Source organism: Epinephelus moara, chromosome 23, assembly GCF_006386435.1.
Source record: "Epinephelus moara isolate mb chromosome 23, YSFRI_EMoa_1.0, whole genome shotgun sequence".
Taxonomy (NCBI): Eukaryota; Metazoa; Chordata; class Actinopteri; order Perciformes; family Serranidae; genus Epinephelus; species Epinephelus moara.
The window spans coordinates 8,499,153-8,524,662 of NC_065528.1; the positions used below are offsets into that span (position 1 = coordinate 8,499,153).

General features: G+C 41.5%; 1 protein-coding gene across 1 annotated transcript in view; it reads right to left on the reverse strand.

Annotated features, from left to right (window-relative positions):
• Positions 1 to 25,510, reverse strand: part of zdhhc17 (zinc finger DHHC-type palmitoyltransferase 17) — a 34,148-nt gene that overhangs the window by 1,246 nt on the left and 7,392 nt on the right. The window contains exons 2-16 of the mRNA XM_050036248.1: positions 23,267 to 23,370; positions 21,862 to 21,984; positions 20,186 to 20,263; positions 18,038 to 18,182; positions 17,609 to 17,673; positions 16,568 to 16,730; positions 16,287 to 16,412; positions 13,841 to 13,983; positions 12,766 to 12,868; positions 5,278 to 5,400; positions 4,353 to 4,415; positions 4,165 to 4,258; positions 1,771 to 1,854; positions 1,517 to 1,674; positions 1,253 to 1,347 (exon numbers count right to left, since the gene is read on the reverse strand). Of these exons, the coding sequence (XP_049892205.1) occupies positions 1,253 to 1,347; positions 1,517 to 1,674; positions 1,771 to 1,854; positions 4,165 to 4,258; positions 4,353 to 4,415; positions 5,278 to 5,400; positions 12,766 to 12,868; positions 13,841 to 13,983; positions 16,287 to 16,412; positions 16,568 to 16,730; positions 17,609 to 17,673; positions 18,038 to 18,182; positions 20,186 to 20,263; positions 21,862 to 21,984; positions 23,267 to 23,370 (1,667 nt within the window). The remainder of the gene's footprint in view (positions 1 to 1,252; positions 1,348 to 1,516; positions 1,675 to 1,770; positions 1,855 to 4,164; positions 4,259 to 4,352; positions 4,416 to 5,277; positions 5,401 to 12,765; positions 12,869 to 13,840; positions 13,984 to 16,286; positions 16,413 to 16,567; positions 16,731 to 17,608; positions 17,674 to 18,037; positions 18,183 to 20,185; positions 20,264 to 21,861; positions 21,985 to 23,266; positions 23,371 to 25,510) is intronic.

The window sequence follows — 25,510 nt, forward strand, 5'->3', positions numbered from 1 at the left end:
CGCAGATTATCTTGCTGAACAAAACCTGTTAACGTGCATCATAAACATTTGTTTGCCACAGAGCTAAAACCAAAACCAAAACCACCTGCATGGTAATACATGACCCCTTTTCGACTGTGGGAACTTTCCTCAGATACTAGGACTGTTGTGAGAAAAGCACTGCATTTTGACTACATGGATCAGGCTCTAAATTAAGTTCAGGGGACGTTCTTTTACCCCCCTTTCTGAAAGTCCCTTTCTGACAGTACAGGAACTTTCAGGGTGGGGCAGGCGGGGATGGCCATTGCTGATTGGTCAAACACACACAGCCCTGCGGCTTCAACTCATGTACCGCTTCATTCATAAACAAGGAAGTACACGATTATCGATTTAGACACATTTTAGGATGAGCGGAGATTATTTCTCTTTGTTTGACAACACTACACGTTTAGTTAGCAGGACGTCTACAGGTATACAACTCCATTTAAGAGTGATTTTTGGATAAATCATCCATTTTCTTATTAGAGCGTTGCAGGTTATTACAGGTAGTATATAGATAGATGGACAGATGGACAGATAGAAGACTAATTACTTTCGAAGCCTGATAATTATAAAATTGAATTGAAGACATTTTAAGACTTTTAAGGACCTGCAGACACCCTAGTTCGGCTTTGCTGTCAGCTTCCCGACTCGTCTTAAAAAAGACAAAAGGGTAAAAGAGAGAGAGATCACGCCAATGAGCTGAGAGCACGGATCTGGCAGGCGAGCTGAGAGAGAGCCAGCGAATGAGAAAAATGAAAGGTTATTTTCTTAAGATTTACTATGTGACACAGACAGAGGCTCTTTGCTTCATTTTCCTGACCTGCATTTACATCCAACTTGCAGCAATAATATGGAAGAGTAGCCTGACTGTCATCAGTGAGAAAAAAAACTTTAGGTGTCTCTGTTTTCAATGTGATAGGCGGGCACACAGAACTGCAGGCTGCAGAGTTTGCTCACTCTTGTACCGTCATGTTTTGTCTTACATCAGCAGACTAATTTGCCTAATCTTCACAGGTCTTTAGTCCACTGTCGAAACACAGGTAGCAATGCCCTGAAGGGAACTTTTAGTTCCTTAGAAAGTACTTCCTGGGACTAAATGCCCTGGGAACTTTCGGTGGAAACAGGGCTTATATTTTTTTTCCTACTTTGGGGTGAACCAGCCCTTTAATGCTGTTACTTAAACCCACTGAAATGATGATTCAGCTTTCTTAACAAGTAAAAGATCACATACTTGAAGGGACTTTCGATGGACGTGGCTGTGACTTTAAAGTGCTTGTATCTCCGAGCGTTCATCCTCTCGTTGGTGGTGATCCCCAGAGCCGCGATCTGAGAGAGGGAAAAGCAAAGAGGTCAGCTGACCTTTCATACAGTAACACAGACATTTACTGAAATTCAAAGATTTTAGCTTCAGGGTACAAGAACCTATGCTTACAAATCAAAAGCTCTATTGTAAATCCTGCGTTACAAAATGGGTGGACCAAATGTAAATCCAGACCTGGTAGAGCTGACACATGATGAGCACGGCCACCCACATGAAGTGGAACACGCTGTTGAGGAACATCCAGAACATCCAGGGAGAGCAGGAGGCGATCTGGGTCAGATAGAGCCAGAAACCATCCTTGGCGTAACTGGTGGCACAGTGGATCCTCCAGTCTGAGGGGAGAAGAGAGAGTGAAGGCGTTAGCAGAGAAATAAAACAAATGAGGTGTGAAAGGAGGGAAAGAAATTTAGAAGAGGTTCTCTACTCACAGGAAATGCAGCCGTACATCATCCAGCAGATCATGCAGAGCAGGAAGAACAGATAACCCATGAAGTAGCGGTGATTCCCACTTCCTGTGGAGGAGAAACAAGCATGTCATGTCCCATTCACATCACCTTAGTTTGTTAAGTTGGCTGCGTCTCCCAACGGAACGGAAGGAACGATGAGAGAAATGCTGTAGAAGTCCAGAAGTGATAGAGATAACAGGAAGACATATCAAAAACTTTTTCTTTAAGTGCAGTTCAGTTCTACTAAAATATTTATGTGCACACTAAGAGGAGGTTTGTAGACCGGGTTCGTAATAAAAACAAGACAGATGCGCTAACAGCTCTGTGAGACTGCACTTCACAGAGAGATTACAATTCATCCTGAGGGGAACATGAATAACTGTGATACATTTTCTGGCGATCCCCCCCCCCCCAAGAGATGACAGATGATACAAAGGAACCCATAACTGCATCATTTACAACCGTGTTTATGATATATCTAAAATCTGTTTCCAGGCCTCTGGTCCCAATAGTCATTAAGCGGGGCTTTCTGTTTGTTCAGACAGTTTCCACACATTTAAAGCTTCTTCCTGACCACCTGGCTTCAAAGTGGAAGTGCTACAAGACCCCTGCACTCCTTCCTCCCCCCACTGTCTCTGGTCTGTTTCACTGACGCCGCCTGACACAATCCTGGACACTCACTTGCCCTTCAGCTTAATTTTGCCATCTTTTTTGTTGGCATCTTGTCATTAAAGCTTTCGCCAATGTGTTGGGTTCAGTTTTATTAGTTTTATCAATGTTTTATAACTGAACACTCGGGCTGGACCCGTGGAGAAATGACAGTGTCTCCCATATATATTGAATTATTTGTGGCGGCCTGCCACAATATCAACAATGTCCGCCACATATTTATTTTGTATTTTACTTTTTTCACTATCTAAAGGTCTAGTACGTAGGATTTAGTGGCATCTAGTGGTGAGGTTGCAGAAGTGAAACTCTTCCTGTGTGTAAAGTGTGAGGTAGAACTACGGTGGCAGATCAGAAAACACAAATGGTCCTATCTAGAACCAGTGAATGGTTTGTCTGTTGTGGGCTACTGTAGAAACAACATGGCTGACTCTGTGGGAGAGGACCCGCACTGCATACATGATATAAATAGCTCATTCTAAGGTAACAAAAACACAAGGATTCTTAGTTTCTGGTTATTATACACTGAAGAAAACATAGTTATGATTATTACATAAAAATTTCTCCTAACAAATGCCCCTAAGGTATAAACAGTGGACCTTTAAACTGGGTAATATCAGGGACCAGTGACAGTTGGCAAGAGTCCAACTGCACACATACAATGAAAGCGCTAATTGTTAGCATCACACAACTAACTTAGCAAACAGTTATTAAGGGGATTAACAACAGAATCGAGCAGTTTCGGCCTTTGTTGAGTTTGTTGGGGCTGTTTAACGGCTTTGTGTCGTATGCTAGCTGCTTCTGTGTTAGCTTGTGCTAACTGGGCAGACGTTGAACTGAGGAGAGCAGCTCCAGAGACAGTCCTTCAAGTGTGGGTCTAACCAAAAACTGTACAAAATAATGGTTTGAGCCACCGTGAAGTCACCCATTGCTTTGTGAACTCCTGTTGCAAAGCCTCAAGTTTGGTATTTTAGCAGTTGCCATCTTGTTTTTTTGGAGCCAGAAGTGACCATATTTGGACAAGAGGGTGGAGCTGTGGAGGAGCGAGGGATGGACAGCCTGTCACTCTAGCTGCCCCTCTCTTAATTATGCATAAATTTGGGCCTTAATAAAATGTAAACAGGTGACTTTTATAAAAGATCACTCCTTATATCAGTTGTTATGAAGGAGGGTATTAGCTATAGAGACCAAAACTGTTTTTTGCACCAGGCTGTAAACATGTTTATTTCTGCCGTAAAGTTGGACATTTTAACATACGGGTCTATGGGAATTGACTCGCTTCTGGAGCCAGCCTCTAGTGGTATTTGGATGAACTGCATTTTTTTTTCTTCTGCATTAGCTTTATTTTTCAGCCTTGGAGTTTTGCAGCCGGTGTCTAACCTGTGCAACAGAAACACTGAGTCTTATAAATACTAATCTTAAATCTGCTAACGTGCCGTTTGTGTTCTTCGGCGAGCCTATTATTATCAGCATTTATGCATGTCTATAATTTCTCCAACATGTTTTTCTGTTGTTTACCAAAGCCAGAATGAGTTAAGAGCAGAACCCTCAGTCAGATCACGTGTTGCTTCATAAAGTGGAATTTGGAGCTGATAAAACACAATATAAAGCCACAACCCTCAGTCAGGGGAAGAAAATTACGGGGAGCCATTTGTTTGTAAGTGCATGTGTTGTTGACATCCTCGTAAATTTGCTGTGTTGCTGACATACCGACACAGTTCCCCACCCAGGGACAGTGGTGGTCGAACTTGGCGATGCAGCGGTTGCACACGGCGCAGTGTTTGGACCTGATGGGCTTCCGTATCTGGAAGGAAAGAGTCAGACAAGCACTCAAAAGTGGTTTTATTATTGGTATTGTTTTCCTCTGTATATATATCACATTGTACGTCAGAATTTACCAAGCAGGTACTGCAGAATATGCTCAGATCCAGGCTGCCTGTCTCTGCCAGCTCCACAATTGTCTGGAGGAAGGAAACAAGAAACAAAAGCAGGATTTAAAAAAAAAAAAAGCAGACAGAGACATGACAGAAAAATGAATGAACAACTGAGAAATTCATCTCGCCAAGGTCTATTTGGCAACGTAACAAAAGACCTACTGACAGCTGAGGCTGGGATTTCCAGCTGAACGATTACACTGGAAGCTCGACTGATTCACGGTGAACAAAAGCTAACTGTGATTTACAGTTTCATTCAGTCTTTGGATTATTGTGATTTTAAGGCAAAATACTTTTCATTAGTGGTTTGGTTTTTATCCAATCTGCACAAATAAGATTTGTTTTCCTCATATGTGTTTTTTTTTGTCAGTTTGCTCTTACAGCATTACATCACTGTGCAAATAAACAAACATGAGAGGAATACAAGAGGTAGGAAGGGATCCTCTGCAGGGAGAGGAAAGCTTTGAAGCCTTTGATCCAGTGGTGAGTCCTGTGCTAACAATGCAGGGTAAATTTAGCTTTTCATCAATCACTGGGCCTGGTACAAAGCACAGCCTGTGTTGTCCCCCATTAGAGTGTGATAATGAGGGACAGAGAGACAGAGAGGCCAGAGGATCAGCCGCTGAGCAGCCCTGATCTCTCCAGTGAATTCAAAGCAGCTTTCTGCTGTGAACTGGAAATTTCAGAGCTGAAGGAACATCACACATGATGTCAGAGTACAACGTGTGAAAAAAGTTCACATTAAAGCTAATGACCAGAACGCCTGTATTCACTACATCAACATTAACACTTCGTATAGTGAAATATGACCAAAACAAACAAACAAACAAACAAAAAACGTTTCTTTCAAACGATGATCCTGGTGATTGTTTCTTTCCTGTAACTTTACCTTTTTCTTCTGCTCCTCTGACGCTTTGATAATTCCTGGGTCAGACTTCCAGGATTTGCCAAAGTTGTAGAACAGAGCCAGGGTGTTTATCAGGAAGGGCACATGGACAGTGGCAAAGGGTAGATGTGCAGTGAGGTTAAGGAACACGATGGACAAACAGCGTCTCAGCAGAGTTTTTGTAAAGACAGGTTTACAGACAACTGCTGGGTTTTTACCACAATCAGATCCTGTTCATTCTAACCACAGTACTACTGCCAGAGGACTGATGACATCAAGTAGGAACCTTAGGAACCATGTTTGGTGAGATCATAGTGACCTTGATCTTTGTCCTTCAATCACAAAATTCTAATCAGATCATTCTTGAGTCCAAGTGGACGTTTGTGCCAAATTTGAAGAAATTCCCTTCAAGGTGTTCTTGGCATATCATGATCACGAGAATGAGACAGACTCAAAGTCACAGTGACCTTGACCTTTGTCCACCAAATTCTAATCAGTTCATCCTTGAGTCCAAGTAGCCATTTGTGCCAAATTTGGAAAAAAAAATGACCACCACATTTTTGCTCAATTGAAAGAAAATCTCTCATGGCATTCTTGAGAAATTTTTATTCATGAGAATGGGACGGACGGATGGACTACCCTGCCGGTGCAGTAGCATAAAAAAAGAACAAGGCTCAACTTGTAGCCCACAGCTAACTGACTCCATGGCAACATTATACTTCCTGTTTACAGCCCCCAAAGCAGACTCTGAAAACCCCCGCTTTAACATAGAGACTTAGCCTGGATCTGTCCGATAACAAGTATGTTATGTCATTTAAAAATAAATCACTCTCAAAGGTCCTTATCTAGTTTACCAAAGCAGTTTCTCATTGATATAAGCAGGTAAACTGCTTTATTGTGAACATTTAATCATAAATACCCAGTCGATGACAACTCCAAATGACATAAGAAAGACAAACAGTATGTTTGCACTGGCCTCTACTTCAGTATTGTGCAGGACAAACACTTGGCCTGTCACATTGTTCCAGACACACTTCTAAACAAATGTCAGTAAAACCATTTCAGACATCAATCTGATTCAGATCATTACTTCATAGTAACGTGACTAACAGGCAGACTGTGACGCAAAGAGCAGCTCGGTCTCATCTCGACTCACCCAGTCAGGGAGAGATCATCTCTGTCTGTCACCACAGCTCATCATGACTTCCAAACTCTGTTTATGTGTGTAACATTTTTATTACACAACTAACAGCACAAACAAACTGGTTATGTGACAGTGTATTACAATCAGTGTGTAAATGTTAGGTTAATAAAAGACCGTGCATGCTCACATGACGAGGCTGATAGTGTAGGTATGTAATTCTATTTCATCACACCATTCCCAACTATGGAGAGACAGGAGTGTGTTCTGTGACATCTGTGGGTGGGGAAAGTGAAGACTGTAACTGATTAGTAGCAGAGTCAGTCATGCAGGTGTGCATGAGTCAGCTGAATCCCACAGGAATACAGCCAAGTGACACAGAGAGGCCCAGACAGAAATGTGACACGTGCTATATGTGTGACTAAAACTATTGGAGTAAAATGCAATTTGGCAAAACAACTATGATATAATCATCACTGTGGATCAAACTCTGGAACAACAACACAGATGAGGAATATTCTGTTTCAACTGTGGCATAATGTGAAAATAAGTAAACTGCAAGAGTTTCAATAGGAAGCATGCTTAACATACGTTACAGTGGCCACTTTAAAATACAATTTTTTGGGTAAATGGCTGCACAGAGGTGGCTATGCAACCTCTTCGTGGATAGAGTATAGTTTCACATGTGTCTTTTGCATCTTCTTACTCTTTCAAGAAAAGATTCATGTGGCAGCTGGCAGACCACATAGCTTCCACTTATAGCAGACTTACTAAGCTTAAAATGAAACACCTGCATGGCTGCTATTGTAAGTTTAATACATGCCAAAAATATATACGAGAGCTAATCTCACAGGTTCTCACAATGTGAAGAATCGTCTACCAAGTGTATTCAGAAAGTCTACCGCCATGCTATCGAGGCTCCGAGGCTGTACTTCGGCACAGCAGTGGTTGGAGCTTAGACCTGATGATGGTGCAAGAGAAAAAGCAATGAAGTTAGTTAGGGAAACACAACTGTCCATACAAAATGTTACAATTGGTGATAATGACAATAGTTGGTGATATTTCAGTCTGGACCAAAGTGATTGATGACCGAGTGACAAACACTGCCATCCCTAGAGCCATGCCACTAGTGTGACTGAGAAGCAGTCCTGTCTCAGGCATTTGCTGGACACCCAAACCTAAATGACAACTACTCCTACTGATCCATCAAAACCTTTTTATTCTATCGTCTCAACCCAAACTGGATCATCCTCTTCATCAAAGGTTCTCGATCCAGGGTTTCCACAACTTCTGAAACATTAAAATCAAGGACTTCTGATCTGATCAATATGGGGGTGCCCGGACCCCACTTAGAGAGAAGAGTTTCTTTTCTTTGACCGACTTGTAGGGATGAGGTGTAACATCTCATTTTATTTCAGTTGATACTTCAACCTTTTATTCGAACTAAACTCTCAGATCCGTAATGACACAACACACTTGATGTGAACACCAGCCACAAAAAGATGATACTAAAATCCTCTGAAGCATTAACAAGGGTTTGTGCCCCTAAAGGTCTTTTGGGAATGTAGTTACTCATAGCCACGAGGGCCACACCATAAGCATAGAAACAACAAGCCCCAACAGCAACCTTGTTGGTGAGGAAGAGCCGATAGCAGTTGTGGTCATCCCTCTGGCACAGTTTTGACTTCATTAATAAGCACTTTCGTAGCGCTGACGGAGTGAAAGAGGCCTCTACAAGCCCTGACAGGCCACATGAAGCCATTGATCTTCATAAGTATCTCCATAAAGGACTGGCTGTTGACATTATCCCCTACTGAATGGCCTAATAAGTAAAACACTCCTCACTGGTCCACTAACTCAAGGCCCAGTTCAGATGCAGAGATTGTGCCAGTGATCAATGAAGCTCCTCAGATAAATGGGTTTCAATGCTTCCTCGGGGAGACATGGTCATCACCTTCTGTTAGCACCCATTAATCTTTTGAAAGGCTGAGTGGTGAGGTGTATCTGACAACAGCTGACAGCAAAGGCAGAGCAAGAGGGTCACAGACAGATTTATCAGTGTGGCATGTCAGACTTGAAATGACATGCAGACATACAGTACGATAGAGAAATGAATGCGTGCAGTACAGTACAAACTCCAGGGCATCGTTCACTCTGTTATTTTAAGACATTCACCTGCTGGAAATGCATTTATGAACAACGCCTACAGAGGAAAATATGATCCGAGTCTGGGGAAGACAAAAAAGTACCATCACACAGCTCCACCCGTGTCATTTGATCTGATTTCAACCACAGGCCTGAGGAGGATAATGAGCTCACAATGGCAGAAAAATGGGTCAGAACCGGTGGATAAAAAGTTTCCACCTGGAAGGAGGAACAAAGGTGTGCAAGATACTGGGCCGTGTAACAACACCGTCCGACAGAGACGTGGTGAGAAATGTGGAACAATGAAATCAGAACAACAATCATGAAATGTCTCCTCTCAGATCTGATCAGATAATCAGGCCAGGATGCTTTAAACCAGATGTTGGAATCCTTTAGCCCGTGACCTACATTAAAGGTTTATACTTTCATCCTCAAATCCAAGTTCAATAGATGTAAAACTGCAAGCTCGTACAAAATGGGGAACTCAACCAGCAACCCATGCTGGGCCTCAGTCCTCTAAAGGGTCACAGAGAGTAAACTGAAGCCTCACCTGACAGACTGAAGCTGATTTTGCTTCAACTTCTCACCCAACGCCACAGTAATTCCTTTTTTTTGGGGCATCCCTTGAAGCCCCCACCATTGCAGCTTCGACAAGCTACCCACATTTAACTGGCATTTTCGCCACAATGCCTGATTAGGTGTGAATGCAGCCTTAAAGGCTTAGAGGCATCATTATGGTTCAAACCAGGGGTTTACTGGATGGTCAAACAGCTTCAGAAAACCCCTTCCCTCACAGCCCTCTGATGTCAGAGTCAAGGGAACTGTGTCCCACAAGTTTTGTAACTTTCCAAAACCAACAATCCGACCCATGGACATTCTGAGCTACTCTTTCTTAAAGCCAGAAACCAGAGAAGTCTTACACTTAGATGTCATCAGGTATAAAGTCTGGGGCTGCTCCATCGACAATGAATGGGAAACTGGTTTTGTGGGCCAACATGTTTTCTTTTTCATACCCAAATGATCTTTCCCTATTGTTGTGTTCTCAGTTATGAAACAGAAAATGCATTCATATACTCATAACATTCCCTTGGGTGCTCTCAGTGTCATCTATAACATCTTCTATAACTCATTGTCTATGGAGCGGCTCCAGACTTTATACCCATATGACATCACAAATTTTAGTTTCAGCACTCTAGTTTTAGGGTTTGGGAGACAGTTGTTCATGTTCTCGAAGACTGACCTTTGGAATAACATGTATGAATTCTGAGAATTGGTATAGTTCTGCTTTAAATAAATTTCCAGAGGGAAAAAAGCACTTATAGTAATCCAAGTTAGGGTGATCAACTGCTTAGATGGATCAAACATCTTCAGACAGAATCGTCACTATACAAATTCTATTTAAATAATTTGCCGATAGTAATCACTTCGTCCGCTAACAGTGTGCATCGAAATCACGACGAGAAAAAGAAAGTAATTTACTCTCAACGAAAAATAGTCTCCTCTAAGCTTATGACAAACTGCCAGAAACAAGCCGACAAGATGCAGCAGTGACACTTGGTGCTCCTCTGGCTACATTGTGTAGTCTACTCAGACAACAAGAAACAGTCATGGCTGCTCGAGATAGAGACAGAAAACCAATGTGCGCAGTGGTTAAGGTAGGCTAATGTACTGCCCCTCATTACTTCATATTTATGCACATTCATCTGCAATCATTGAGTCTGCTCTCTCTCTGTGGCTGGCTTTTCACCCTGCCTTTAATTGTGACAGTCTGACACAGCTATAAACCCGTTTTCCTTCAGACCTGTTCAGGCGACATGTTGTACAAACGTATTTATTTTGACCCTAACTCAACCTCAACTGTGGTGGCCATTGGCTTGTTCTGCTTGTTGGTAGCAGCGTCAACAGTCTCATACATTAGCTTTGAATTTATAGTTAACCTCTAGTTAAAACAGGCAGAGCTCCTGATTTGCATATCCCTTGCTTTGCATAAATAAATGTGATTAGAAAAAGTATTTGTATGCAATAACTGTCTACCTGAATGAGAGAGTGTCCACAGTTTGCCACCGATACTGATGTCTGCAATGCCGCAGGAGAAAGGCTAAACTCCCCGAGCTGTAGGGAACATGACACAGCATGTCTGTCAAATGAAAGGCAGGCAAACAACACCATTACTGGAGAGAGATTCATGGCAGACTCACAGGCATAATGACAGCCTCGATAGCCGGAGGGTGAAAGAGAAAACCTGAAAGGAGTCGTTTTTTCACAAGGAAACGTCTTCAAACAAAAAAGAACCTGCTTGTAGTCAAAGGGGCAACTTTTCATCCATGTACGAACAAACATTTACCAGATTACAGGATGTAACGTCACCTCGCCACTGCTCTTTGAAGATGAAAGCATATGTGAAAACCCGGCTAAGGGAGCAGGTCAACAGCATGGGTGTCATTGCAGTTCCTTCCATCAATTTTATGTCCAGTTGACATACCATACACCCATGAAAAACATGCTTAAAACACATCTGTAGTACTACTTTTAATAACTGGAAAGACCTCAGAGCACAGTTTTCTCTTTTAATAAGCTTAGGTCAAAGACATCTTATGCTCCCTTCCCATTAGCGGAGCAGCGAGGCACAAAATTAAATACCTTCCACAAACGAGAACTCCCCTCTCACCTACGGCAATTAGGAGCTTCCATAAAGCAAGGCAATTCGTCTATGAACAAAAATTGTGAAAGCAGCAGCGCTGAGGTCAACAGAAACCCTTTGGAGTCACTCTGCTGGGCTTCACCCAGCAGCTGCTACACACCAAACTCCCTCTTCACAATTCCAACGCAGCAACAGAGACTGGAAACTAAGCAGCATGTTCACTGAGACACAATCTACAGTCTTACTTAAACATCCATCATAGTGGGACCTTAGGGCTTGTGGCACATCATGCCTGCATTTGTTTAACATAATTTCCATCAACCCCGTCTGCTCTTTATATTAACCCTCCTCCTTTCCTGCTTCTCCTGCAACTTTATCTCACTGATGTTCCAGCCGGCTAACACAAGGATTTTTCTCCTCTTCCACCACAACGCATCACAGGCAGCAGAAAGCAGTAAAAATCTGTTTTACAAGTCCATATTTTATTGAGATCCTCCCTGCTTGGAGATCACTCATAATTGCCAAATTCAGAAACTGGCCTAACAGATTTATAAAAGCTCTTGGCTTATGTTGAACGACTTGTGCAATTGTGAACAAGCCAAGAGTAAATAGCCCATTTCAACCGGCATGTGACACAACTGAAAGGCTTTGGATTGACGTCTTTTTTCCAGACAGTGTGAGCCAGGTCTTGAAGCTCTGGTATGCTTCACACACAAGTGCATGAATGAGACTAAAATAGGGGGACAGAGGAGCTCAGATATCACTTATCACATCTACTGAAAAGAGCTACAGAGGACTAAACTATAACTCGACTCATGGCCTAATGTTACATTAAATGTAGGGGAACCGGACACAGTCACTGTTCAGTGAAATCCTCAGCATTACTTGGGATTAAGGGACCATTATTAAAAATCTGAAAGGTTGGTGCTTGATCCCAGAAACAGCCCAAAACACTGAACTTCTCTAACACTGAAAGTCCCTCTGAACAAGACTCCTCAAGTATCAGCTAAATGCCAAAACTCTAAAGGATTTGACTTAACAAGATTCATCCATCACAGACTGAAGTGTAGCATTTGCCAACATGGCAATTAGGAACACAATTACTTAAGGTTTGAACTGAAAAAACCTTTCTCATCAAAATGTGAGTGTGATCAACTACCAGAACAAAGCCTGATGGGAGGTCATCCCAATTTTGTTTTCTCTTATTTATGCAGACCTCCTGAAGTATCCACTGGTTGCCTGGCAACTGCAAGAAACAGTTGAACACATTCCCTGTAAAAACACAACTTGCCATTTTTTATACAGATTCAACAAACAGGATATAACATGTTAATTTGTGAGCTTTAAACATCATTTTCTTATATTTGGACAGAGCCAGGCTAGCTGTCTGACTTTGGATTATTTTAGCCTTTATGCTAAGCTAAGCTAAGCTTATCGTCATGTTTTCCGCACAGATATGAATCATTCTTCCATCTAACTCTGCAAGAACAAAAAAAAGGAATTTCCCAAAATGTCAAACTATGCCGTTAAGAAAACAAAGTCAAAACTGATGACAGAAAAGGATATCGTTCCAGAACCAGTAGAACCAGGTGGCGTACATCCAGAACTTGGTGGCCAGATAGATTCCCAGAGGGAGAGCGCTGTGCATGGAGTGGTCGAAGAAAGCCCTGCGGAGAGAGAAGAGTAGGAGGGACGGAGGTATCAGCAGTGTTTTTAAAAATAGTTATCTACAAAGTCCTGAGTCTTTTTTGTTTTCTTAATAAAATTTGCCATTGTCTCATTTCTGCACTTCCTGTCAATCAAACAGTGCTCACAGTACTAAAAACATCTGCTTCACCCTGACCCCGTCATACTTGACACAGCCTGGCAATAACACTAACTGTACAACAACTTGTGGCGTCTTTCTGTAGCAGTGGTCAAATCATGTTAGTCAGAATTGTCCTTTGACATGCATCATTCCCACTACAGACACTGCTCTGCTCATAACTTATGTGTTCAATACATCAAGACACTCTTCCTGCAGATGTGAAACTGCTCACTGTAGCACATATGCACTGATGCAAACCTAAAACTTTGAGACAGCAGTAAAAATAAACCAAACCATGACCTGATGACACACTACAGTTAGACTCGCCAGGACTCAATAATTACGATTGTTTTTTCGCCAACTGAGTATTCCAAGAATGTCAGTGAACATGACGCTAACACATTGGGCAGTGTGTGTTATTGTAGTCAGAGAGCTAACAGTAGTGAACGGCACAACAAACTAGAACAGCAGGACCAGATGGCAGTGCTAATGGGGCTTGAGTGAGTATTTGTCTCTGCATGGTGTGGAATGTTGGAAATTGTATGTGTGTTTGCACGCGAGAATATGTGCAAGGACAGTTTATGTGGTGGTGCCATTGAGACTGTGTGTATTCAATGGTGTAAGAAGTAATGCAGATTTAATTTTGAAAGATCATTATCTCAAACTGCAAAATCTAAAGTTGGCTAAAAACACGACAACACTAACTCAGGGTAATAAAAAGTTAGCGATGAAAGCTAAATCTGTCCAAACTATCCTTAATGAACATAACTAACTTAGGTATTAAGAGAATCAAAGGCAAAAAAAAAGTGTCTTTTATGTAACTGAGACGTACTTGGAGAGGAACTGCACGGTGACCCAGACGCCGGCGTACATGAGGCCTTTGATCAGCCAGGAGTCAATGTCTAGGTCAGCGATGAAACCAACTAGCCAGATGACCAGGAAGGGTGTTCCTAGCATCACCTTCTGCCTGAACTCCTGCAGGAGGAGGAGAGGAAGGAGACGGGTGAGGAGACAGGAAAAATCAGGAAGATAGGACATAAAGGAGGAGAGAAGATGTAATAGAAGTAGTGAAAGAGAGGGCATGGAGAGAAGGCGGATTAGTGGGGAAAAAGTTGAAGAGGAGACAGAGAAAGAAACAGATGTAAGTTGGACAAGAGATGAAACAAGGCAGAAAGACAAAAATGGAAAACACAGATGAGAATTTAGCAAGAAGGAGGGAGTCCTAGTTCACATTTTATAGCTATGAAAGGTTTTCAAATCTGTTGTAAGAGTAAAAATATGTATTATAATTCAAATCAGTCAGGGTAATGAATCATGCCCATAAACATCTACCTACAGATACACATTTCCAATAGTTTCTATTTGAAGCAAGAGCGCAGCAGTTTCTTTTGAATATCAGAAGAGTTATGTTAGAAATCACAGCTAAAGATCTAATGATTGAAAAAGTTAATTAAAAAACAAGCACCTTTAGCTTGTGTGTTCTTTATTACAATAGAAACTGCAAAAGAAAGCAGGCATGATATACAATGGGCTCTGAAGGTCTGAGACCACATTGAAGATCAATAATATTTTTACATAAACCTGGAAATAATCAGAAAATGTAAGGATTCAGAAACATTTAAAAACACAAGCAGCATTATGATAATGGGAAACGTAGCATCAGAACTAAGTGAAAGTGACAGAAGACAAATACAGGCTTTCTCTGCGTCAAATCATGGCTAGACTTAAGGTTTCTAGAGGGCAGTGCATGGAACTCTGAAACACTTTGCAAGAACTACTTGACTGGCTGTGGTTCAGGAGGTAGAGCCACAATAGCATTGATTAATCGAATGATTGTTATCTAGATCCCTGGTTCCTCCATGTATCCTTGGGCAAGATTCTGAACCCAACATTGGGTGTCACACACCCATTAGGTGTTTGAGTGTTTGTGAATGGTTACTGAGTAGCAGGTGGCACCTAGGATGGTAGCCTTGGCCACCAGTGTGTGAATGTGGAAATGGGTGAATGTGACATGTCGTGTTCAAGTGCTTTGAGTGGTCAGCAGGCACTATCGTAATGCAAGTCTGTTCCATTTACCATGAAGACAAAAGAAGTTCATGGACCTTCCTCCACATTCACCTGACATCCACCCTGGCCCATTAATGTAAGGAAAAAAACATTTTTACGTTCGAAACAAATGCAAAAATAAAAGTATCTTGGCTAGTGGTCTCAGACTTTTAGATGCAACTGTTTGATAAAGTCAAAATGCCTGGGTATAAAGAACGTGTCCAAACCCTGGCAAAATGAAATCAGATTTTGTAGTTCATACAAATAGAGCATTTTAAAGCCATTTTTAATTTTACACTTTGACTTGGCGAGACAATGAGGAAAGTAATCCAAGGAAGTTAAATGCATTCTACGAATCTACAAACGACCTGTGAAGCTCTACTCACACTAGGGATCTGGACTAAAGGTGAGGCAAACCTCTGAGTCTTGATTCTAGTTGTCTTTTTGTATAAAAACCTACTGTCTAGTCCTAAAATTTACCTTAATTAACTTATAATATCCCAGCAGACAAGGGGAGAAACAACACCACATTCAAGGTTAGAGTTTGAAGTAGCATGCACTGTCTTCAAAACATTCTAAAACATTCTGACATAGAAACAAACACAGATGAATGTGCATTGGTGAACTATGTTCTGGCTGTGGCTGATACGTTAGTTTGCTGTGACCAAGTAAATATCTGAAGGTCCCTCCTTTCTTTGATTTCTACAAAAAGTTCAATCAAGTTCAAAACTCGAGTAGAAGAGGTTATTTATCAGGATAAGTATCAGTTATTACCCACTGCTGTCAGACTGGATGCAATAAAAGTCATGTTGTTTGTGTATTTTGCAGAAGTTGTAAGGTTAAACATAACAGGTCATTTTAAGAGTCATCCGCTTCCTGTCAGACTGTCTGATCGGGAACTTGAAAACTAATAAATGTCTAGACTGAAACGTAATCACATCCCCAGACATGCTGTGACACTGCAGCAGTGCAAGAGTTCAGTGTGGACAGACTGGTCTGAAAATGTATCTATTTGAACTGGGACAGTCAAACAGGAAGCCACAAAGGTGTGTGTGTGTGTGTGTGTGTGTGTGTGTGTGTATTGCATTTATTACAGGTGATTCCATTAAAAAGATTCTGAAATTTTAGCAGTAGCACATAATTCACATTGATTGATGCCCGCCTGACTTTCTCTTTTGATATGTGATGTAATGTATTTGAACATGTTTGTGTGTGTGTGTGTGTGTGTGTACCTTGTCCATCTTCAGTCTCTTCAGGTAGGATGGGCTGTCGTAGCCTTTGGCCTGCCGTGCTTCCTGTAAGTGATTGATCATCCAAACGTTCTTCCTTTGCTTGGCAAGATCTAGCGGTGTTTCACCCTAAAAATCAACACAAGACCAGTCTGTACACATCTACCACCACAAAAAACTCTGGCTACATTTCCGCCATTCTAAGCAACAGTCTCATTTCGTGACATAAGAGTCACTATTATCAGATGCAAAAACGGCAGATCGAGTCATGAGGCAGGCGTCACCTTGATGTTCTGTGCGTCGACGTTAGCATTGGCGTCCAGCAGCAGGCTGATGACAGTGGTGTTGCCGGCCAGCACGGCCCAGTGCAGCGCTGTGTTCTTGTGATATTTGTCGCCCAGGTTGACAGACACGTTGAAGGTCAGTAGCAGCCGGGTGGGATCCACGCTGTCGCACAGAGGAAGAAAATCAAATCAAGCTCAGGCAAACTAGTTTAAAACCCATTTGACAAACAGGTTTGTCACAAGGAGGAAGACAAAGACAACAAGAAGGTGATTAACAGAAAGGACAATTGGAAAAGGTAACCTAAGGATTTGAATCTGGCTCATATTTAACATTCTATAACAAAACACCATTGGTTTTATGGGAGCAACTAACAAATACTTTCATTACTGATTATCTGATCGTTCAGTTATTGTCTCGATTAATCGTTTGGTCTATAAAATGTCATAAATAATCCAAAATGGCTGTTAAATTTCTCACAGCCAAAGCTGATATCAAATCCTCACATTTAAAAAAACTCAACTGATTGACAGCAACACATTTAACTGCAAGAAAGCGATCGTCATTAGAGAATGATCCATTACAATTTGTAATTCTGATTTAATTTCTTTCTTATTATTAATATAACTACTTAATCACTATCCCTTTCATTGTCATGCTTCACCTCCCTCTTTGCTGCAAATGTTGTAATTCCCCTCAGAGATCAAGTTGAATTAATAAACTTTAAATGGAAATTATCGCCCAGAAAATATGCTTATCAGGGACTCTTCAGATAAAGCTGGGGCTTGTTCCCTTGTGTTTGCAGTCTGTCTGATGAATGACAAAGTTCTGTGTGCTGCTGCAGTCAGCAGGAACAAGCTCGAGCTTGTACATGTCACTGTCAGTACTTCGTGCTTTTTCCTGGCATTACTTTCTTGATTTGAGGTTGAAATTTCATTCAACAGTTGTCTACCGTGTCATTAAGATTCTTTGTCAAGGCAGACCGAGCTGTAATAGCAACTGTGGGGCACGCGTACGCTCACACAAGTTATAAACCCACACACCTGTGTGTCCTGTAAGCCGCCCACATCAGAGGAGTCATGCCGTTCTGATCCATCATGTCCACATCCTGATAAAGAGGAAGGGTGCAATTAAAGAACTGAAGGAGCTGAGGGAGAAGTGAGAGGTGGAAAAGAGAAGCAATAGGGCTCCCCCTAATGGACAGCGCTGGTACAAAATGGTTCCTAAAACAAACACTTGTCCCCAGGAGGCTGACAAAACCCAAATGACACAGGCACAAACAGGAAAAAAAGATAAAAACATGAAGGCTGACAATTTCCTATTTTTAATTACCTCTGGTGTTTTAAAAAAATATATATCCAGGTGGATTATAGTAATCATACTAAAGATCTCCTGTCACACAAGCACATTTTCTGCCATTTCAGATTATGTTTTCTTCCTGACAAATAACCTGCAGCGTTGGTGTCTCCTACCTGTCCTTTAGCGATTAGGTAGGCCACGATGGAGGTGTGGCCGAACTGGGCGGCCAGATGAACGCAACTGCAGCCCTCGCCATCGATCAAAGACGGGTCCGCGCCATATTTCATGAGCTGCACCACCATGGATAGATGGCCTTGTCTGGGAGAAGATGGACACAGAGATAGAGATTTCACACGTCGTCTTATTCTGACATCTCATTCCTCACTGCTAACCTCACAGACTGGAAGAATGAGCAGTGATGTGCTCTTCTGAGCTTTAGTGAACGCCCCCAAATGATCATCTGTATATAAATTACTCGCCCCGTGTTATGTTGAATTCGCAAAGAAAACCTTCTTGCATGCTTCATGGAGAACGAAGAATCCAAAAACAGAACATTTTCAAAGAATTAAAGTCATACGGGGCCATGTTTAACAACAGCAAAGCTATATCAAAACATCTATTTACAAACTCTTACACAACTTGTGCAGTATCATCAAAATCTTATTTATAGTTGTATGCTCAGTACTTGCCAAACATGTTGGTGTTTTGAAGGGTTAGTTTGGACTTTACTAACTAACTTACTTAGTAACTGACGAAGGCAGTGGTAGACCAGCAACTCCTGTCATCAGCTAGGTATAATTACGTTTTTTGTCAATGGAGTCTGGCTTTGAAGAGAGCATCGATAAGTTTCACTTAGTTGTGTGAGATTTTGTAACATTTGTAAATGTTTTGATAGATTCATCAAGAATGTTCTCCTTTTTTGGATTCTTCGTTCACTGTGGAGGCATATGAGAAAAACAAAGTTCTCATCACGAATTCAACACAACTCAGGGTAAATAACTGCCATGCAAATGCTAATTTGAGGGGTGAAGTGTTCCTTTAATGTATCGTTTTAGGAGGTGCACAGCAAATTTCGTTGTAATGTGCAATGACAATAAAGGCTTTCTGTTCTGTTCTATTCTGCCTTTATACTGCAGATGGGTTTGATGTTTGGTGAAAACAGCCAGTAATATGTAGGAAACAAATAACTCCAGTCTTTCAGAGGTTTGGGGTGAAGAAGGCCAAAGCCATTCTCACTTGATCACCCACTTAGACAGTGAGTGGATGACTCAACTCAAATTCAGAGTCCAAAGATCAGGGTCTCATGTCCTCCCACTGCTATTAAACAGCTTTATTTGCACATGAAATGATGTAGCCTCATATGCTGGCACAATATTGAGAAACTGGCTCCCTGTCTGCTCCTATCGTTTGAGGTTTGTCTCTGTGTTGCAGTGGGTGATAAGCTGCATGCTTTATTGCATTTCTAAAATGTATTTTTATCACTAACCCTGTCTGCAATGTAAACCTCCCCACATAGGATGATAAAGATTTGAAAGGAAGTGGTAAAAATTACATAAAATGCACTGTTTTAATTTTAGGACTGTGTATTATCACTTTCACTTCACAAAAACATGACACCCATATGCTGTATGTAAATGAGGGCAGACAAAGCCTGTGACACCCAGCACTTAGCTCCAGCATGTGTCTAAACGGCTGAGGTCACACAGTCAGACCGAGGAGGCTGGGGGGGGTTTAAAGGTCACTGGCAGGTGGAGGCGAGGTGGGGGGAGGTGAAGGGAGACACAGGACTCCTGAGTATCTGTGTATCGGTGATGGGGTGGATGCCTGTTGTCAAATCTATCAATAATTCAGACCGAGAGAGCTTCATTCACCCGTCTGCTCGGGAGAGGAGGATGGATCTCATGTGACCTGTCCTTTCTCACCAGTTACACTGTGACTGAGTGATCATTACAAGTTGCGATGGAGCTTCTAGTCATAAACCAGCAGTGTCGATGACCAGTGAATATTAAAATAGCAATAAAGGAGAAGATAATGGTGAGCAGTCTAAGAATAAGTTAATTAATGTGTGTTTGTAGGAGTGATTAGACGAAGCTGGCCTGATCTGCTCAGGCAAGGCAGCCTTGGATTTTGGCACAGCTGACTTTGTCAGTGGTTTATAACCTCATCATTCATTCAGTTGCTTGCTATTATAACCTACAGTATTATTAGCGAAAGAAATCTGAAGGAATGGAAAGAAACATTTTATTGTAAAATCACATTCAAAATAAAACAAATGTGGCCACCCAATGGCAGATATGTTATCTGTGGTGAGTGGGTGTTACCTGGTGGCCCAGTGCAGAGGTGTGGAGTTGAGGTCTCCTCCCAGCTGGTCCACTATGGCTCCCTTTGATATGTAGTACCTGCATGAACAAACACAATCATCAGGTGAAAATTTATGCTGCATTCACAGATGAATCTCGTTTTGATAATCTAATCTATAGGTGTTGGCTGCCTGACTGGTATAACAGGGCCCGACAGTAACCGCTGCCAAGCTGCCATCTGTAACCATTTTGAGAAACCAAGTCTTGGCCTTGGGTTGCCATCAGTGGCAACCACTTTTCAATATATAAAGTACAATTGCCGCCTCAGGGTTGTATGCCTCCATAAACCAGTCAAACTGCAGTTACAGTTTACATCCGTGTCTGTCCAGGATCATGCTGTATGTAGCCATGACAGCTGACAATGCTTCCAGTGTGGATGTTACTGCAAAGAAGCAACATATTCAACATATTCTAAAACAAGGATGCTTCACACACCCCACACAACCCCACACAACCCAGCTGCAGAGAAGATCTATACAGCTATTGCAGTTTCAAGATGGACACTCAAGGTTAGTGTCACCAAGTCAGTATTAAACCAAATGTCTTCCCTTTTGTTCCTGAGTTATGGCATCGAATTATGGCCGGAAAAGTGTTTGTAAGTGTTTGTGTATGATGTGACAGTGAAGCTGACCTTTAACCTTTTGGATATAAAATGTCACCACTTCATCATTATATTCTATTAAACATTTGTGGGAAATGTTGTCATAATTAGTGTATGAATTATTTAGTTATGGCCAAAAACATGTTTTGTGAGGTCACAGTGACATTTATCCATCAAATTCTAATCGATTTATCCTCAAGTCCATGTGGTCATGTGTGAAAACTCCCAAGACCTGACTGGTGCCCATAAAAACTATACATAGTATGCAATACCAAGCCAAAACATTTTCTACTAAAGAAAATCCATGTACATGAGTGGAGCTGAAATTATTCTGCAACTAATTTGACAATTGATTAAATATTTAAGTCAGTTTTCAAGGAAAAATACCAAACATACTCTCGTTCCAGCCTCTCAAATGTGAGTTATTAAAAATCTATTGAAGACACAGTGTATGTTTGGAGTTACACACTATGTTGCTGTCTTTACAAAAGGCAGGACACAGGCTCTCGACTCCTGAGCTCCTGTTACTCTAAGCAGAATTAATAGAAAAGTGCAAGATGTGTGAGAGAGGGTCAACATTTATGTTGTCTTCCACACCTTAATACATCTGCAGCATCAACCATTTTGTTGCTAAATTTGCGTTAATCCCCTTTCTCCCTGAGTGACCTGAATCAGCCAGGTCATGGCTTTCTCTCTGACAGGGGCTCAGTGGAAAAGGGTCATTAGACGACAACAAGGTACACCAGAAAAGCTGTGTAAGCAAATAAAACTGTGCCAAAAAGTGGAGAAAAGCAGCGGCCACATTTATTATTATTTTTGTCTATGTATTATTTATGGTAAGCTGGCTGAACACACTTCTTTTTCCAGTCATCTTCTGCTTCATATTTCAAACTCACACTTGGGAGCTGACCAGTATATCCACATATTTCCAGCCAGTTGTGGGATTCAGACTCACAACCATACAACCACAAGCTCAACTCTTTAACCTCTTTGGTTTTGCCGCCATCAGCTTCATACAAAACATGTTTGGACTCACTTGACTAAATCTATCCTGTTGTTGATGGCGGCCCAGTGGAGGAGCGTTACGTTTTCTTTGTCTGGCTGCCGAACATCGAAGCCCGCCTCCACCAACTCTCTGCAGCGCTCGAAGATGCCGTACCTGAGGAAGAGGGGCGGACAGGGATTAAAGTCACTCACAAACAAATAAACCTGTGAACACAGATAAACACAGGGTCAAATACATAAAACCTACTAACACTGACAAAATGTGTACATACATCAAAACACACACACACACACCAAAACAGATAAACAGATACTCAGACCCAAAGCAGACACCCACACTATGGCATAACTTGACACTGGCTGTTATAAACGGATATTCCTAACCTCAAATCAAAACAACATAAATCTGTTGTTGTCAAATGTAGCATCCCAAACAAAGCTTCTGTTGTCTTATCAGGAAGACATTTCCACATTTCTCCTCTTCCCCCAAACATTCTCTCATCATTTTCTGAGCTGGTAAATCATTTCTCAGGCAATATGCTGAGTCAGAAAACCACAGTTGAAAACATGGTGGCACTAGTTCTGGATTTAAAATTTGCGGTGTCTTGATAACACAAAAACAAATTTATGAACGCGTAAACACGCTGCCCTCCAGTAATGAAGAAGGCTCCCAATAGGCCAGTCAGTAAGTAAACAATCAACTTAGGAGGAGTCATTCGTGGACAGTTTGATAATTTGCTGTCGATTGTCGGGACTAATTACAGTTGGTGAAATATTAAAAAGCAGGTGAAGCTATAATTTGTTCAATTATGTCTGGTAGCTTGCTTAAGGCGACGATGAAAGTGAGCTAATGTTAGCTTAACACTGTACACTACCACTTGTCATTGTCATCACAGAAGGTCTGCCCTTATCTGATTGGACATGGAAAACAACGCCGATGACATGATCCACTCTGATTTAATTTTTTTTCCAACTTGAGGCGTTCAGGGCACTTCTTGACTGTCGAGCATACATCTCGACTACGTGGCTTGAGTAGGCAAGATTGATTATTCTATCAGCACACATTTGCTGTAGTGTCCTCCTCCATTAATTTGCTTAGTTTACTGATGGGTCAATAGGGCGTGCATTAGGTCAGGCTGACAATGAAATTTAAGAACGCAAAATTACCTGCCTTGTGGCCAAGGTCTGTTGTGCTTGTAGATAGGCTTGGGAAATGTCACTATATTATTGTATACCAGGGTATTTAGAAATCCCACGGGCGCCGTGCACAAATATCCTCACATACCATATCTTATATACTTGTGTGAATCACAAAAACTAATTAATGCAGCATTTCTTGAAGATGTATCAAAATCTGACTACATGACAGACCGAGTCCAAAGCGTGATGTCGTTGTGAGACAGCAACACACATATGCACAGATATTATCCACTCACTGTGTGGCTTTGACAATGTCCCAGGTGCTGTAGTCATCCACATGGTTTTTACGGCTGACATTCTCACTGTAGCCGTGGTTGTAATGACTCTGGGGTTTGATTTCCTGAGAAGAAAGAGGACATGAGACACAAGCACAGAGATAAAGAGAAGTCAGTCAGGATGTGCTGCTTTATTGGATCATAAGCACCAGCTGAAAGACACCAAAATGCACCAGCATGTGGGGTGGGGTTGTGGGAGTGAATTATATATGTAAATTTATTCTTGGCCTTGCTGTCCGCCGTGTTGACTGAATACAACTAGTAGCTGTGCCCACAGCAGAATGATCAACAGAGGTGAGTTGGGTAGAGGATGACATGATATCCAACAAAGACTTAGAACAATGATAACAGTGTAAGTTGTCATGTTGACAGGTGTAACAAAGCATACAGGAGTGTGACGGTGCTGTTGGATAAGCACAATCTGTACACACCCACACAGTCCTGAGAAGAGGTCAAATCAGGCAACATGAGAGAAAACACCTTTGTGGGTGTGTACGGGCAAAAGACTTTCACAACTGCCCACAGGTGTGTGTACAAAGGCTATCTGACTTGTTAACACATGAGGGATACCAATATTAATTGCTGAATTGAAACAAGAGTGCGGTGTTGCCTCCACAGCTGTCAAGATTTCAGTTAGCATGATTGATTCAGGCTGCAAAACAACATTACAGCACACGATGGACGGGCCTGACTGACTGAACAACAGGACAGAGCCCCCGGTGATGGCCTTCCTCCGAGACACTTACACATTCATCCCAATAATTGATCACCGTATTAAATGAAGAAAATAGATGCTACAGGACAAAGACAGGCTTGTTGAGTCCTGTTGCTGCTGCAGATCTAATCTGTCACACAGATGTAGTGACTGTGCAACTCACATTCAATTAGCCCCCATAGCAACGTCACAGAAACCACAATTAGTCTCCATCACCCGGAAACAAGAGCTGCGTGTGGTAAACACAAGACCCCAATGCTTTTTACCATTCTGACTCTTGACTCTGTGAATGCGAACTGAAGCTAACGTTTTGTCTGTGCCTCTTGCAAAAAAACAATGAGCTATAATGAGGCAGCACCTAGGGGAGAAGTTTGCTTTAAAAAACTTTTACCAATGTGCCTTTTTATGTAACAGTAGGAAATGGCTGAATGAAACTCTGACAAGTCAAACTGTCTGTTGTTAAAAAGAACTATTAGGCGCATTAAGATATTACATGAATGGTATGTTTAATATCAATGAGTAACATTAAAATAGATAATGACATGGCTGTATATTAATGAACAACATAAAAGTTCAGTTATGGAAACCAGGACAAACTGCTGGTGAGTGGTGTTTGACACCTAGATTATTTATGTAATAAAGACTTGCCACAATGTTGGTCTTTCATGAACAGCAAAAAGACACAATCATATTTTAGAAAACATCAAATATGAGACAGAGTGGTGATTCTTCTTCCATAAAACTCTCTTTGGCTGAGTTGTACAGACACTTACACACATACCAGCCAAAATTTCCCCTTTCTTATTTATTTCGCAAACCCACAAAATTAATGCACATTAGCTATAGCTGAGTAAATATGCTGGTGACAGTTAAAGCCTGTGCAAACAACAGTCGCAGTTTTGTGGTAAACTGACAAAAAAATATGTCGACGTTGAGTGTGACTCACAGAAAAGCCATTGTGTGTTTTTCTTGAAAGTCTGAAACATGCATTTACATTTGTGTTTCCTAGAAAGCAATCCTTTACTTTTCTGCCCCAAAACAGGGGCCTGTCCACAGAAACACTGGCTACGTTTACATCACACGAGTATTCCACCAATATTCTTAGTGTTTAGGAAAGACATGTTAACAGGTTTTTGGATTTGAGCAAATATCGCAATGCCGACCTTTTCAAGAAGTTGCTTGAAAGAATGAAAGAGGGAGACTGTGTTTGCACGGCCCAATAAGTCGGCCACCAGTAGGAAACTTTGAAAAAAATCCTTTGTTGATGCAAAGAAACTAAATAACAGAGTATGAGCAGCTGCATGTAAACAGGAGCATTCGTGGAATATCCAATGTCATTAGCCATGTGAACAGCTCAATAGGAATGTTGTCTTTTTCGGAAAAGCCAAAATATTTTGTGCATGTAAGCAAACATGTAACCATTTAAGTACAATGGGCAACACACTTCACAAATTAAAACAAATGTCAATATAAAATCAATTAATCGTTCA